At 44.2% G+C, this 14935-nt stretch overlaps 1 protein-coding gene across 1 annotated transcript; it reads right to left on the minus strand.

The window, feature by feature from the left end:
- Nucleotides 1-5803: 5803 nt before the first annotated feature.
- On the minus strand, nt 5804-14806 carry BUD31 (BUD31 homolog). The gene is made up of 5 exons (XM_030211041.1): nt 14659-14806; nt 10405-10509; nt 7886-8008; nt 7582-7748; nt 5804-6672 (listed from the first exon to the last, which is right to left on the minus strand). The coding sequence occupies exons 2-5, from the start codon at nt 10496-10498 to the stop codon at nt 6622-6624; spliced, it is 435 nt and encodes a 144-aa protein (XP_030066901.1). The 5' UTR covers nt 10499-10509; nt 14659-14806; the 3' UTR covers nt 5804-6621.
- Between the last annotated feature and the right edge of the window lie 129 nt (nt 14807-14935).

Consider the following 14935-nt stretch of genomic DNA (forward strand, 5'->3'; position numbering starts at 1 on the left):
GTAGAGAAGAGGTGGGTTTTAAGGGCTTGTCTAGGGAGGGTTGGTTCCTTATGAATAGTGGTAGGTTGTTCCAGAGCTTAGGATCAAGGTAGCAGGAGGCACAGTCATAGGAGGAGAGACAAAACTTGTGTGGTAGAGAGTCGAGACGGGAGATTGTTATCTACAGAGCAAAGGTAAAGAAGATGTATATAGGGGATGAGAAGATTGTTGGGATAAGCAGAAGGAGATCTTGATTTATAAACCAGAAGTTAGGTGAAATTAGGCCTTATCTGCTAATTTTCTTTCCTCTATACACGCCTACCAGCAAAAGGAGACTGAACATCTGAGTTTGGATACTGTATATCTATCCAGTACAGAAACCCAGCCAGTATATAGATAAAGCAGAGAAAGAAACAAAACAACACCATAGACCCCTGTACCAGGACCTACCATAAAAAAAATAGCTGCTTCCGCAAACTGACCTGCACCAGCTGTGAAAACAGGAACACAGAATAGGTCTGGCCCCTCTTTTGACAGGTTTCGTACTTTACTAATAAACAGCCACAGTAAGTTTGAACAAAACACAATAAACAGAGAGGGCTCTTGACCGGTCTAGAGGAAAGAAAATTATCAGTTAAGGCCTAATTTCACCTTCCTGAGCAGCCCTCTGGACTGGTCAAGACACTTGGGAAGTATCAAAGCAGTAAATCCCTAAGTGCGGGACACCCTGAAACCTGACGTCAAAACAGCTGCCCCAAAAGCAGCATCCTCACGATTGCACATCAAGGCTGTAATCAAAGAAGACCACACCGCCACTCTGCAAATGTCCTGCAATGGAATCAAACTGCTCTCTGCCCATGAAGCCACCCCTCCCCCCGTGGAATGCGCTTTACGCACCAATGGAACATCACGACCCTTTAACAAACTGAAGCAATCGCCTCTTTGAGCCACCGGGCCAGAATCGCCCTAGAGGCAGCAGCCCCCTTCTTCGGACCTCCAAACAGGACAAACAATCTATCTGAAGCATGAAATTCCTCTGTCCTCTTCAGATAACGCAAAACTCTCTTCACATCTAACCTCGCCAAATGACGCTGATCCGAATCCCCCTGCTCTAGCTCCCAGAACCGGCAAGGAAATAACCTTATTCACATGAAAATCCAAAATGACCTTGGACAGAAAGGAAGGAATTGGCTTCAGCGAAACCTCCCTGGAAAAGACAGGAAAGGTTCCCTACAGGTCAAGGCCTGAAGCTCTGAAATTCTCCAAGCCAAAGAGATTGCCACTAAAAATATGGTCTTCAAAGTGAAGTCCCTGCAGCTTCTCCCCTCAAGCGGTTCGAATGGAGCACCCACCAAAACCTCCAAGACAAGATTCAAATCCAAATGAGGTACCAAAGGCCACCGCGGAGGTCTAAGAAGCTTCACTAATGCAGAAAACGCACAACATCTAGAGAAGAAGGGAAAGGGAAATGGGACTTGATATACCACCTTTCTGAGGTTTTTGCAACTACATTCAAAGCGGTTTACAGATATTCAGGTACTTATTTTTGTACCAGGGGCAATGGAGGGTTAAGTGACTTGCCCAGAGTTACAAGGAGCTGCAGTGGGAATCGAACTCTGTTCCCCAGGATCAAAGTCCACTGCACTAACCACTAGGCTACTCCTACGCTTTCCCCCGAAAACAAGCCAACGCCGCAACCTGCACTTTCAAAGATGACAGAGCCAGCCCTCTGTCCAAACCATCCTGCAGAAACTCCAAACTCTCTATGATCGAAGCATGGAAAGGCCGATAAGACCTATCCTTGCACCAGCTCTCAAAAATGTGCCACACTCTCACATAGGCTAAAGAAATTGTCCGCCTGCTCAACTACAGCATCATAGAAATCACCTTGGAGAAATAGCCCCTCTTCCTCAACCGAGCTAAGACGTAAGCGAGAACGGAAACGGATCGGGCATCACAATGGGACCCTGAAGCAACAAGTCTGAGGGCCCATGCAACAGCAGCGGTTCCTGCACCAGCAGATGGACCAAGTCCCCATACCAAAGCCAGTGCGACCAATCCAGAACCACCAGAATCACCGGGCCTGTGTGTCGTTCGATATGTTGAATCACCCAACCCACCAAGGGCCACAGTGGGAAAACGTAAAGTAGGACCTGAGGCCATAGTAGACCCAATGCATCGATCCCCTTGGAATGAGGGTCCTTTCGACAACTGAAGAAAGCTAGGTATCTAAGCACTGTCGGCCACTGTCATGTGATCCACCTGAGGCAGACCCCATCTCAACACAATGTGTTCAAACAGCGATTGGTGGAGAGACCACTCACCAGGATCCAGATTGTGTCTGCTTAGAAAATCCACATGCACATTGTCCACGCTGGTCACATGCACTGTGGAGAGATCCTGAAGATGCGACTCCACCCAGTGCACCAGCAACGCCGCCTCCACTGCAACCGCCAGACTCTTCGTGCCGCCCTGCCGAATGACATAGGCCATGGCTGTCAAGTTGTCAGAGAGGATCCATATGGCTCTACCAATGAGAAAAGGTAGAAAGCACTCCAGCACTAATCAGATCGCTCATGTCTCCCACCGATTGATGGACCAGTGGCCCTGGGCCACCTGTCCGAGACAAAGAGCCCCCCAGACTGGCATCCAAGGTAATTACTATCCACTCTGGCAGTTCCAGAGGCATGCCCTTTTCCAGATGGGCCTTGCAAAACCACCACTGTAGACTGAGCCAGGGAGCTCCCACAAGAGGAAGCCGTACCTCCAAATCCTGCTTCTGTGGAGACCAGCGAGAAAGAACAACTCTTTGCAGCAGCCTTACATGAGCCCTGGCCTATGGGACCACTTCCAACGTAGCTGGCATCAACCCTAGAACCTTCAGGTAGGAGCGGACCATAGGATTGGCCTCCGACAGAAGCTGCCGAATCTGTCCCTGCAATCTGCTGCTCTGAGCGACAGGCAAAAACAAGCCCCCACCAGGGTGTCAAACCAGACCCCCAAATATTCAAGGGTCTGAGATGGCTACAAATGACTCTTGGCTGAGTTCACCACCCAGCCTAGAGACTACAGAAAGCTCACCACTTGCCCCGTGGACCTCTTGCTCTCCAATTGAGACTTTACCCAAATCAACCAGTCATTCAGGTACGGCTGGACCAAAAGGGCTGCTGGGCTAACCACCATCTCCTTGGAAAATGTCCGAAGCGCAGCTGTGAGACCGAACGGCAGGACACAAAACTGAAAATGCCTCCCTAAGACAGCAAACCAAAGAAACCGCCGATGCGCCTCGCGAATAGGAATGTCGGTAAACTTCCGTCAAATCCAGGGAAGTTAGGTATTCTCCATGTTGCACCGTGACAATGACTTAGCACGTCTCCATGTGAAACGATGAAACCTTGAGAGGCCTGTTGACTCGCTTGAGATCCAAAATGGGATAGTAGGAACCCTCCTTTTTGGGAACTACAAAGTAAATGGAGTAGCAAACCCATCCTCCATTCTCCCTGAGGCACGGGCACTACCGCTGCCAGACGAACCAGCCGAAGCAATGTGTCCCAAACTGCCCCCGTCTTGCGACGAGAATGGCACAGTGATTCAAGAAACTATCTGGAAGCGGACTTTTGAATTCCTGCTCATATCCGTCGCGAACTACCTTGACCCACTAGTCCAACGTCATCTGGGTCCACCTCTGGTAAAACTGCCGCAACCAAGCGCCCACCTGCACCAGAGGCTGGACCCACGCACCTTCACTGAGAACTGCGCACTGGACCGGAAGCTCCCCCCCCCCCAAAAGGACTGCATCCGCTAAAAGAAATGACCTCTGAGAGCTCCCCCAGACCTACCCGGTTGATAACGCCTAGCCTCTTGAAAATGGCCACGCACCGAGCCACCATGACCACAATTCCAGTAATCGCGGAACCCTGGCCTCTCCATGACCGTGCACCAAGTTATCCAACTCTTCTCCAAAAAGCATAGAACCTTTAAAGGGAAGAGAACATAACTTGGACTTGGAAGCCGCAGCCCAGTCCTAAAGCCAAAGTGCCCACCGAGCAGCCACCACACGAACCATATTCTTCGCCAAAGCAAGCAACTCATAAAGGGCATCAGCCAAGAATGAGGATCTCAGCTCCAGCTTAGCCAACTCCTGCACAAACACCACTCTGTCTGAGTCATTCAAGATCTCTGACCAACAGGCTCGAGCCACAAGACCCATACAGATGGACGCCTGCAGTGCTAAAGCCAATCAATCAAAGCTACGTTTGAGCAGAGACTCCATCTTTCTATGCTGAGGGTCACGGAGAGCTGCACCACCATCCACAGGAATGGCCATCGTTTTGGTCACTGCTGTGACCATTGCATCCACAGTGGGAGGCTTAAAAGAATCCCTATCCTCCTGAGGAATCGGATCAAATCTAGTCATGGCCCAAGTCACTTTACAAAGAGTATCGGGAGAATTCCATTCTGCCAAGACCATGTCCCTAAGACAGGTCCACCTGCTTAGTATAGCCCACAGGAGCCTCTGCAGGTTCAAATTTTAGTGTAGCAGAGACCTGGTCAATTAACTCTGTCAACTCTTCTCTGTGAGAAATTCTAACTACAGATGGATCCTCCCCAGGCATCAGGGCATCCTCTTCCTGCTCCGTGGCCAGAGAGTCCTCCTCCTTGATGTCACGGAGACCTGATAAAGGGAGTAAAAAGTCCTCCAGCTCCTCAGTCTAGTCGAGGAGAGGCCATTTCGCCACCACAAGCAATTCCCAAAGTGGGAGCAGCACTCTGAATCTGTGTAGCTGCCTTCTAAGCTTGAAATAGACCAGACAAATGCAGGAGGGAAGCCCATCCTTCCCAAGCACTCACCCGCCAAAGCACAGGCAAAGGAACCTGCGCCAGCTGAGGCGGCCCTGAAGCACAAGAAGGTTCCAAAATGGCAGCTGTTCCCGCCAAAATCAGGACTGCCGCTGAAGAGCCAATCTGCAATAAAGAGTCTGTAGCAACCGAACCAGAACAACTCTGTACTGCCACCAAGTCAGGCACCGCTTCGGAGACCAACTTTGGCTTCCCACAGAGCTGACAGCACAAAAGCTTGGCTGCACAAATCTCCGCAGAGCGCAGTAAATAGATCCCCGAACTGGCCCAAACCCGCTCCCTGACCCCTCCTGGACAGCTGACAAACCAGCACATAGCACGATTGTTTGTTTTTGTTTTTTTACTCTGTATTTTAGCCCAGTTGCTGCATGCTGTTTAAGACACAAGGCTCCCGCTTTCAAATGGCAGCCGAAGCACAGCAGCTGTCCACTGCAACTGGAGGGCAGAGCAGGGGGAGGGACCCAGGTGTAACACCCCAAGGGGAGACAGAGGACCACCGGACCCACACCCCAGAAGCACTCCAAGGCACCAGGTAAAGGGAACTATATAAGACTCCTTTTTTGGGTTTCTGTACAGGATAAGATACACAGTATCCAAACTCTGGTGTTCTCAGTCTCCCTCTGCTGGTAGGCACGCAGAACCAAGCGTCTTGACTGGTCTGGAGGGCTGCTGAGGAAAATCATATACGTGATAAGGAGCTGAAACAGGTAACCAGTGTTCAGAACAGAGAAAGGGGGGAGTGACATGATCAAAACGGTGGAAATTGTGAAGACGTTTAATTGCTGTGGACTGACTCACTTGAAAACAGGTGAGCAGGAGACCGGCATTAGTCTAGGTGAGAAATAACAACGGCTAAGATAAGGGAACCAAGGTGACAGGCTGAAAGAAAAGGATGTACTGAGTTTATTTAATGTATTTCTCATAGCAAGATATATATATATATATATATATATCACACACATACAAGCTTTAATATATTTATTGCGCAATGTTAGCGTCTATACACCCACACTAAAATGTTAATGCATGGAATTTAATATTTATTCATTTGTAATACACAGAACCTAGAGCCTATCACTATGAAAACAAGTTTTCCAATGCCACAGACCAAACATTCACCTTTATAGTTGTGTGATACTTTATATGTATACCCGAGTTTGATTTGTCCTTGCCTTCAAACTGCTAATTCTAAATTCACTGTTCCTCTGGAGTGGCAGATCTTAAAACAAACTCAAACCTAGGCATTCATTTGGTGCAGTCAGTTTACCCAGAGCAGAAGCTTGGCTTTTCTTAGTTAGGAATATTTAACTCTTCCTTAATTCATTTGTTAGCCAACAGGGTAACAAATTCTGCTTTCTTACATTTTTCAGAATATAAGGTTGGTGGGGGGCGGGATCAAGTTTGGGACATACCTAATGGCACAGGCAGCCACCAAAGCTGGAAATCTTGTTCCGCATAAGCTCCAATCTGAGAGTAAAGAAAGATAATGATGGCATTTTCCATGCCATAAATACACAATTCAGGGGACACCCTCTACTTCTGTGAGATATTATATTTAACTATTAACATTTCAAACGACACAAAGGTTTATTTAAAATCAAATGGATTACAGAAGACTGAAACCAGTTGCCTCTAGGCTTCAGTCAGGATTATGCCAAGGTTCAAGACGGGTTCACACAGACACCAGGAGCTACTAAAAGTGAAGCTTGTATGTGGTCCACATCATGGTCTCGGGGTTCAAAGATACCACCAAAAGTGTCCAGTATAAGGTTTGGTTTTGTTTTAACCCGAGCAGCCTCTGCAGCCACAGTGTGTACATTCGATGATTCTTCCCTGTGAAAATAAAGGGTTAGTGATTTATATTCATGTTAAATGAAAAACCAACAGAAAAAAATAATTCAAGATCAAATCAAGTTTTTAGCCATGTAGTGTGGAACAAAAAAAATGGAACGGAATATATAACTCCTTTTTAAAAGGACATAACAGACCTTAAATTCACTTATTTGCATTACTCAAACAGTGCCAGTGCAATCTATTTCATGTGTTGTTGTTAAATGTGTATTAAGGCATTATGATGTATCTATTTCATGCGTTAATTTTTACATAATAATCAAAAGCATATACATATCAAAAATTAAATTAAAAAAAAAAAGGCCTGTACCGATAAAATGGATGCTTCCAGACTACAGAGAGAAAAAGTATTTACTTCTTACTCTCAGATGGAGAGCAGATTTAAATAGCAAGCCTCATAAGTACATATGCGTTGCCATACTGGGACAGATCAAAGGTCCATCAAGCCCAGCCTCCTGTTGCCAACATTGGCCAATCCAGGTCTCAAGTACCTAGCAAGATCCCAAAACGGTACATTTTATGCTGCTTATTCTAGAAATAAAAAAGTGAATTTTCTCCAAGTCCATTTTAATAACTGTCTATGGACTTTTCTTTTAGGAAGCCATCCAAACCTTTTTTAAACCCCGCTAAGCTAACTGCTTTTACTACATTCGCTGGCAAAGAATTCCAGACTTTAATTACACGATAAGTGAAGAAATATTTTCTCTGATTCATTTTAAATTTACTACTTTGTAGCTTCATTGCGTGCTCCCTAGTCCTAGTATTTGTGGAAAGCCTCGAGCTTTCAACACATGGAGTGAAAAGCTACACCACATCTCTTCCCACTATAAGTCTGTTACCCGCCTACCCTGCAAAGTGTTAACAGTAATAGCCAAGAAAAGCCTCACTTACCACTTCCAGCTTGCTCTTGGGGACCCTACAGATGCAATTTGTCCCAAAATTGGTGTCCCGGGTCTGGATACAGCGCAGACAACATAGGTTTTCATAACCCTGTTTCTTCCACTTAGCAATCAAGTTTTTATCAGCATAGCCTTCCTTGATACAGTACTCATATAATTCTGCACATTAAAAATACCAGTCAGTCTCTAGCAAATAAAACACACTTCTAAGAAAAAGAAAACATAAGATGATCAAGAAATACAAACTTTTTTTTTTGCATGAGAAGACAAATCAAGGCAAATGCCAAATTTCATACCTCTGCTAATGGCTTTCCTTTTATAAAAAAGATCAAAAATGTAACGTGTTTTCTGGTGATGAATTCGAAAGATTGGCCACAAGGATTCAACTTTCCTTTTCCCTTCATGGGGCTCGGTCTCAGCTGGAAAAGGAGGCACAGAAAATAAATCACAGTAACATAAGGAGATGATGGCAGATAAAGACCTGTGCAATCCAACATTTCAGTCAGTGGTACACAGAAAATGGCACCTACAAATCAGTCAAACAAATAGTAACATAGTAGATGACGGCAGAAAAAGACCTGCATGGTCCATCCAGTCTGCCCAACAAGATAAACTACTTTTTGTGTATACCTTACCTTGATTTGTACCTGTCCTTTTCAGGGCACAGACCGTGTAAGTCTTGCCCAGCACTAGCCCCGCCTCCCGCCACCGGCTCTGCCACGCAATCTCGGCTAAGCTCCTTAGGATCCATTCCTTCTGAACAGGATTCCTTTATGTTTATCCCACGCGTGCTTGAATTCTGTTACCGTTTTCATTTCCACCACCTCCCGCGGGAGGGCATGCCAAACATCCACTACTCTTTCCGTGAAAAAATACTTCCTGATATTTTTCTTGAGTCTGCCCCCCTTCAATCTCATTTCATGTCCTCTCGTTCTACCTCCTTCGCATCTCCGGAAAAGGTTAATTTGCGGATTAATACTTTTCAAATATTTCAACGTCTGTATCATATCACCCCTGTTTCTCCTTTCTTCCAGAGTATACATGTTCAGGTCATCAAGTCTCTCCTCATACATCTTGTAACACAAATCCCTTACCATTCTCGTAGCTTTTCTTAAATTAAAAACATTATTTGTGTTATATTACACAAAGATAGTTGCTAAAATAATACAATACCTAGCTACAGCAATGTCCCCATCAACCCCCAAGTGTGGCCTCCTGTCTCTTTCCCTAAAACACTTTGTACAAGGGCCCTTGTACAAAGACGCGCTGAAAAATGGCCTGCGGTAGTGTAGACGCATGTTTTGGGCGCGCACAAAATCATTTTTCAGCGCACCTGTAAAAAATGCCTTTTTTTTCCATTTTTGCCGAAAATGGACATGCAGCAAAATGAAAATTGCTACGTGTCCATTTTGGTTCTGAGACCTTACCGCCAACCATTGACCTAGCGGTAAGGTCTCACGTGGTAATGGTCTATGCGCACAGAATGACGAATACTGCCCGCGCGCCAGAAAATACAAATATTTTCCAGTGCGTCTAGTGGACGCGTGTCAAAATTGGAATTACCACAATGGCCACGCAGTAGCTCAAAATAGACACAAGTTGGGCGTCTATAGGCGCCTTCGCAGCTTAGTAAAAGGGCCCCACAATCTCCCTCCCCCCCACACACCACCTTTTCCTCAGGCACACTACCATAACACTTAATCTGTTCAATTCCTGTGCCTTGCAGCTCTCAATGACTTTGAGCTGTTTACTGCCCCCAAATCCCATGTTATTCGTACAAGATGAACTGCATGGTGCTCTCTAACCTTACTGCGAGCTTTGTGATACTGCAAGAAAACAGAATAGCTGTTCAAAAGTGACACCATAAACAAGCCTCCAGAGAAAGTACAGAGGGAGATAGAAAGATGAAGGGGATGGGAATGGGAGAAATGATGATGGAGGTTGACAGGGCGGCTGTGGTTCTGTCCTGTAATGATCTTGGCTCTCACACTGAAGTTGACAAATAGTGAGGATTCTCCGCATTATAGTGTAGTTTTCTAAATAGTCTTTTGATTGACTGTGTAAACTCCTTTTTTGAGATCTCATTTGCCAAATACTAGAACATTGGTTCTTCTTACAAGTAAAATCTTGTTCCAAATCTGAATCTTGAAACAAGACGTTTCTCTCTTTTTAACCAGGTAGTTTACCCTTGGCTTCTTGAGCCTACACCTCAAATTGGAACCACAGCTCCAATCCAGACACCATGAACATTTGTTCACAACTCTCCAGAGACTATTTTCCCCTATTTTATATCTAAATCTAGCATTGTGTGTTCTTTGGCTGGGAACTGTGTAACAAAGCTCACTCTAGAACCCTAGGCCTAAAATTACAGTGCAAATAGCGTAAGGAAAGCAAATGAAGATGTCACCCTGGAGTAATGTATACGACTTCCAGGTACCCTGCATCCCTAGTCCCAGCACCAGCTACCTCAGGAAGATGAAAATGTGCATGCAGACACAAAAAAAATGTTGTTAGTTTTTAGGTTATTTTTTCCCAGCATGCTTCACAGCTCTTTGTTAAACGTTTTGTATGCATGTTAAAAAAACTTCTTCGTTAACATGCACAAACTACCATTACATGTGTTAATCTGATTTTGCATGCACAGTTTGTTATGGTTTTTAAACAACATCAACAAGCCAAATCCACATTAACAAATGCAAATCCCACTGAACATTCAACTAGAAAATCAAAGCAGAAACCTGCCACTGGGCCAGCTCCAGACTTTTTAAGTATTATTGCATTTAAAGTGGATTATTCTGAAAAGCGCACAACACACCTTCTCTCATTTTCTGATCCAACTCATCTAGGGTTGGTTCGATTAACTCCCAGCCATCAGGTGGTGCCTTCCTGCTTCTCTTTACTTTTGGCATCTTCTACAATCCTGGATAGAACAATAATATACATTAAAATAAAAAAAAAATTCAACAAATTCAGTATTCATTACATATTTACATAGCTAACAGTGACGTAAGGCAGTTTTGTCTCTTATTACTACCAAAATTCAAATTCAATCCTGATGCCTGGCAAGTAGTAAGGAGCACGACAAGTGTAAAAGAAGCAAAATACCTGAATTTCTTTATTTACTGGTTCTTTGCTAATTCTTTCCTTTAGGTCCTCCAGACCAGTTAAGATGCTTTGAGTTATGCATGCCTACCAGACTCTGAGAATTGTATAAGAACACGGTGCGGTTCCTGGCCCGCCAGTATTTCTTCTAATAACGCAAATGAAAGTAGGACCAAAAACCATCCCTTTTCCACATACCCATGTCTCTTTTACACTCTCTAAAGGACAGTGCTTCCATCCACTGGAATAGTAGTCTTCGTGACCGCAGTAATGACTGCATCCACAATTGGGAGGCCAAAAATAATCTCTGTCCTCTGCTGGAATGAAGCAAAAATATCCCAAAATAGATGCCCTGGCAATAATCAACTCGCCAAAAAACAAGCCAAAGGCTCAAAACGTGGATAGTAGAATATGGGTAAGAGGTTGACTGCACTTTGAATCCAATCTGATATGTATCATAACATCATTGATCCTATATGATGGAGGGCTCTCAGAGTCTTCACGCACCCATGAACGAGATCTTACTCATGTGTTCATTCGTCTCGAAGGGTGGTTGAGCATCTCAATCATCGAGCCTCTCCGTGGTTTTTTTTTATTATTTTTTATCTATACGCTTCCTTCTCAAAAACCACAGCAGTGCTCTTGTGAACAAAATTTCAAATGTGCACGTCAAACTCACACCACAAGTTCCACTCGCCCTCATTAAAAACTTTTTAGTATTGTCTCTATAAAGATCTTATGCTCAAAAGGTACTAAACATTATACGTTACTTATCTTTTTGCTTAGAACTGTGCGCTGAATTTTTTCTTTTTCCAAATATTGCTTCCTACAGCAGCTACTGCGCTCTTGTGAAATTTCACATACTACCTATAGCCTTAAGAAAAATGATTCTACAATTCCGCAAGACCCTAAAAACATCACTCTTCAATAAGCACTATATAGACAATAGCTAGCTCATCAAATACAGGACCACTACTCACATAATGCCTCTACTGAATGGATTAGAAATACACACCTAGAAATGTGTAAATAGTTCTTATCTTGGAAGGTACTATGTTGCCCTCTAAGGTCGCGTTGTTGAATAACCACTATTCATTATACTGTTGCAATGCTGATATGTTTCATTTAGGCACCACTGATGTCCTTACCCCAACCACACTACAAACAGTACTTCATAGTTATAGTTATATTGTTATTTATAGTTATCTATAGTTTACTATGCTAGTTACATTGTTATCTACAGTTCTATGTCATTTTCACCCAGTTATAATGTAAGCCACGTTGACCCGAACTTTGTCTGGAGAATGTGGGCTATAAGTACTAATAAATGAAATGAAAATGAAAAGTGCACTCTCATGGGAGAATGTAGTAATACCTGGGATGGGGGGGGGGGGGGGTGAGGGGTGATGTTAATATTGAAATATTACTTTGTTGGGTTTTTTACAATTGTGATATTGTACTTTTTACATTTTCTCAATAAGAACACTTATTGAAAAAAGAATTTCCTCGGCCACAGCTTCCTTACACTTGCCCCTCTGCCATGGCTGAATCTCACACCAGTGCCACAAAAGACTTTGGCTCCCCGTAGAGCTTGCAAGGAGCACGGTGCACCTCTATTCCCGTTACCCATGCAAATGACAGCAATGCAGCCATTCCATGCTCATGATGCAGCTTCTTCTCTTCTGCTCTGGGAACTGTATAGAATAATATTCAGAACCAAGGCTCGACAAGGGGAACCTGAAGGACGCAAAGGAGGAAGAGCACAAGTCAATTGTGCTCTGGAAGAACACCCCCCCACACACACACACTGAACGCGAGGCTGCCGGACAGCTGCTCAAACCAATTTACAACACTTTATACCCGTTTGTATTTTTTTTTTCAATCTGCAAGCTGTGCATGAAACAGGATCACCTATGGCATCCAGTGAAATACTAAAGCTGAGGCACAAGCAGTCCTCTCTGCTGACAGAGCAGGTGGGAGGGGGAGAGGAGTCAGCTGCCCATGTGTGACACCCCCCAGGGGGAAACATGGCCCCCCACACCAATATCCCCAAATCAAAGAGAAGCCCACACCTTCTAAAGTAAAAGAATACCAGGAAAAATTCTCCCCAGAGACCCCTCCCACACTGGCTCACATTGCACAGGCTGCATGTCCACCATCTGCTGGAAGACTGAGAAATATTGGTTGGCTGGGAACTGCACAGTGTTCTTATACGATTCTGAGAGTCAGTCTTCTCAGTCTCCATCTGCTTAGTAGGTTTGCATAACTGAAGCATTCTGACTGGTCTGGAGGGCTGCTAAGGAACAGCAGTGGCCATTAACGGGGAAAATAGAAAAACAGCCATTTTACCCCAGCAGTAAAAATAGCCTTAGCATGCAGGAATGCCATACGTAAGGACATGCTAAGGTCACTCTTTATGCAGTTTGATAAAAAGGCCCCTTTATGTTTTAAAAAGCAAAAATACCTGTACGAAAAAGAAAACCGAGGAATGTAGAAATATGCTAGCCCTTGCTCTCAGTAAAATACAGGCCAATGGCTCAGGCTAAGAGCTAGGCCTCTTAAAATCAAAAATCCTCTCTGATACAAAATATATTTTACTGCAGCACAAGCAGAAGTGAGTTCCCAGAGAGCTGGCAAGGGAGGGGGGTTTTGCTCTTGTAAACAATCCTGGGACTGGCACCTGTGAGAAGTCATGAGAAAGATAAGATAGTAGTGGGTCAGATGCAAGTAGGATGAGAGCATCCAAAGGGAGGGGAGCTGAGGAGAGCAAAATGACCTGTGAAGTCATCTCACAGATGCGCTCGGAACATATTTTGTTTATACTTAGAGCTTGAGAATATGATGAAGTCATTTCTTATCAACTGATAAGGGCCAAGAGCTCTGGTGAGAAAGTAGGGTCCATTGGAATCAATAGGGCCAAAATGGTATAAAAAGGAGCAGTCTGAGGGGTATTAAATCAGAAGGAAGGCTACAAGAGAAGGCGGGTGACAGACGTGTTGTGAACTTCTGCTCAACCACATAAGTGACTGAACTGCTTGTACCGTCTTTGGGTAAGATATCAATGCTAATAAACTATATTTCTTTATCTACTAAATACTGGGTTCCTTTCTAATTACATAGGTTTATACTGCCTTGACTGTGTAACACTGTCGTGAGCAGATACAAGGTTGGGGTAATTAAGTACTTAGAGGGGTGTAGTAGCCGTGTTAGTCCACTCTTAAGGTTATCAATAGAAATCAAACAAAATAAAACATGGAAAAGAAAATAAGATGATACCTTTTTTATTGGACATAACTTAATACATTTCTTGATTAGCTTTCGAAGGTTGCCCTTCTTCCTCAGATCGGAAATAAGCAAATGTGCTAGCTGACAGTGTATATAAGTGAAAACATTCAAGCATTACTATGACAGTCTGACAGGGTGGGAGGATGGGGGTGGGTCGGAGGTATGCATGGGGACATCAAAGCATATCATTGATATTCTAACAGGATGGGTGTGGATAGGTGAGGGGTGGGGTGATCAACAGAGACATACAGCTTTATGGTTTATAATGGGTTAGGAACCCCAGATCCTTGTTAAGTCCTTTCTGTTGGGTACTTAGAGGGGATATGCAATTCTGTCCAGGATAGTAAAAGGGCCATGGCTCTGCTGCCCAAATGGAGATGGCAGACCTAAGACATTAACAGGAATCAGACTAAGGCATTAAACTGCAGACAGTCACGTTGATGGTCTGCAGTTCACCAGTTATAATCATACAAACTGCTCCAAAATAAAGTTACTAAGAATTATGAATGCGTTCTGTGCTAGGCTGAGGCAGAATAGCTCTCCGCCAGTTAACTGTCATGTTCTAGGCCCTAAAAAGCTTAAACTAGGTAGAAATAAAGGTCAGCAAACAAACTGGTGATGCTTTATGTATATCGAGCTTAAAATAAAACTAACAGCACTAGATACAAAGACATAAACTCACCACCGAGAAACTATTTACTGCAAAATCAACGCCTCTTCCGCTCGACAGTTTTTCCCTCTGTCGCCTGACAATGACGTCACAGATTCCGCCGACGCCGAAAGATTACGATTTCTTTCTTGCAAAGGCCTCCGTCCTCCAAAGACAAAGTTCATACGTTATATATACATAGATTTATTTTAATAAGTTTATTTACCCAACCAGTTTGAAGTTCCGGGAGGAACACTGAGGGATGAGAATGAGCTCCACACGTTCAATGACTTCACCGCGTGTGTTGCGC

Source organism: Microcaecilia unicolor, chromosome 8, assembly GCF_901765095.1.
Source record: "Microcaecilia unicolor chromosome 8, aMicUni1.1, whole genome shotgun sequence".
NCBI classification, from domain to species: Eukaryota; Metazoa; Chordata; class Amphibia; order Gymnophiona; family Siphonopidae; genus Microcaecilia; species Microcaecilia unicolor.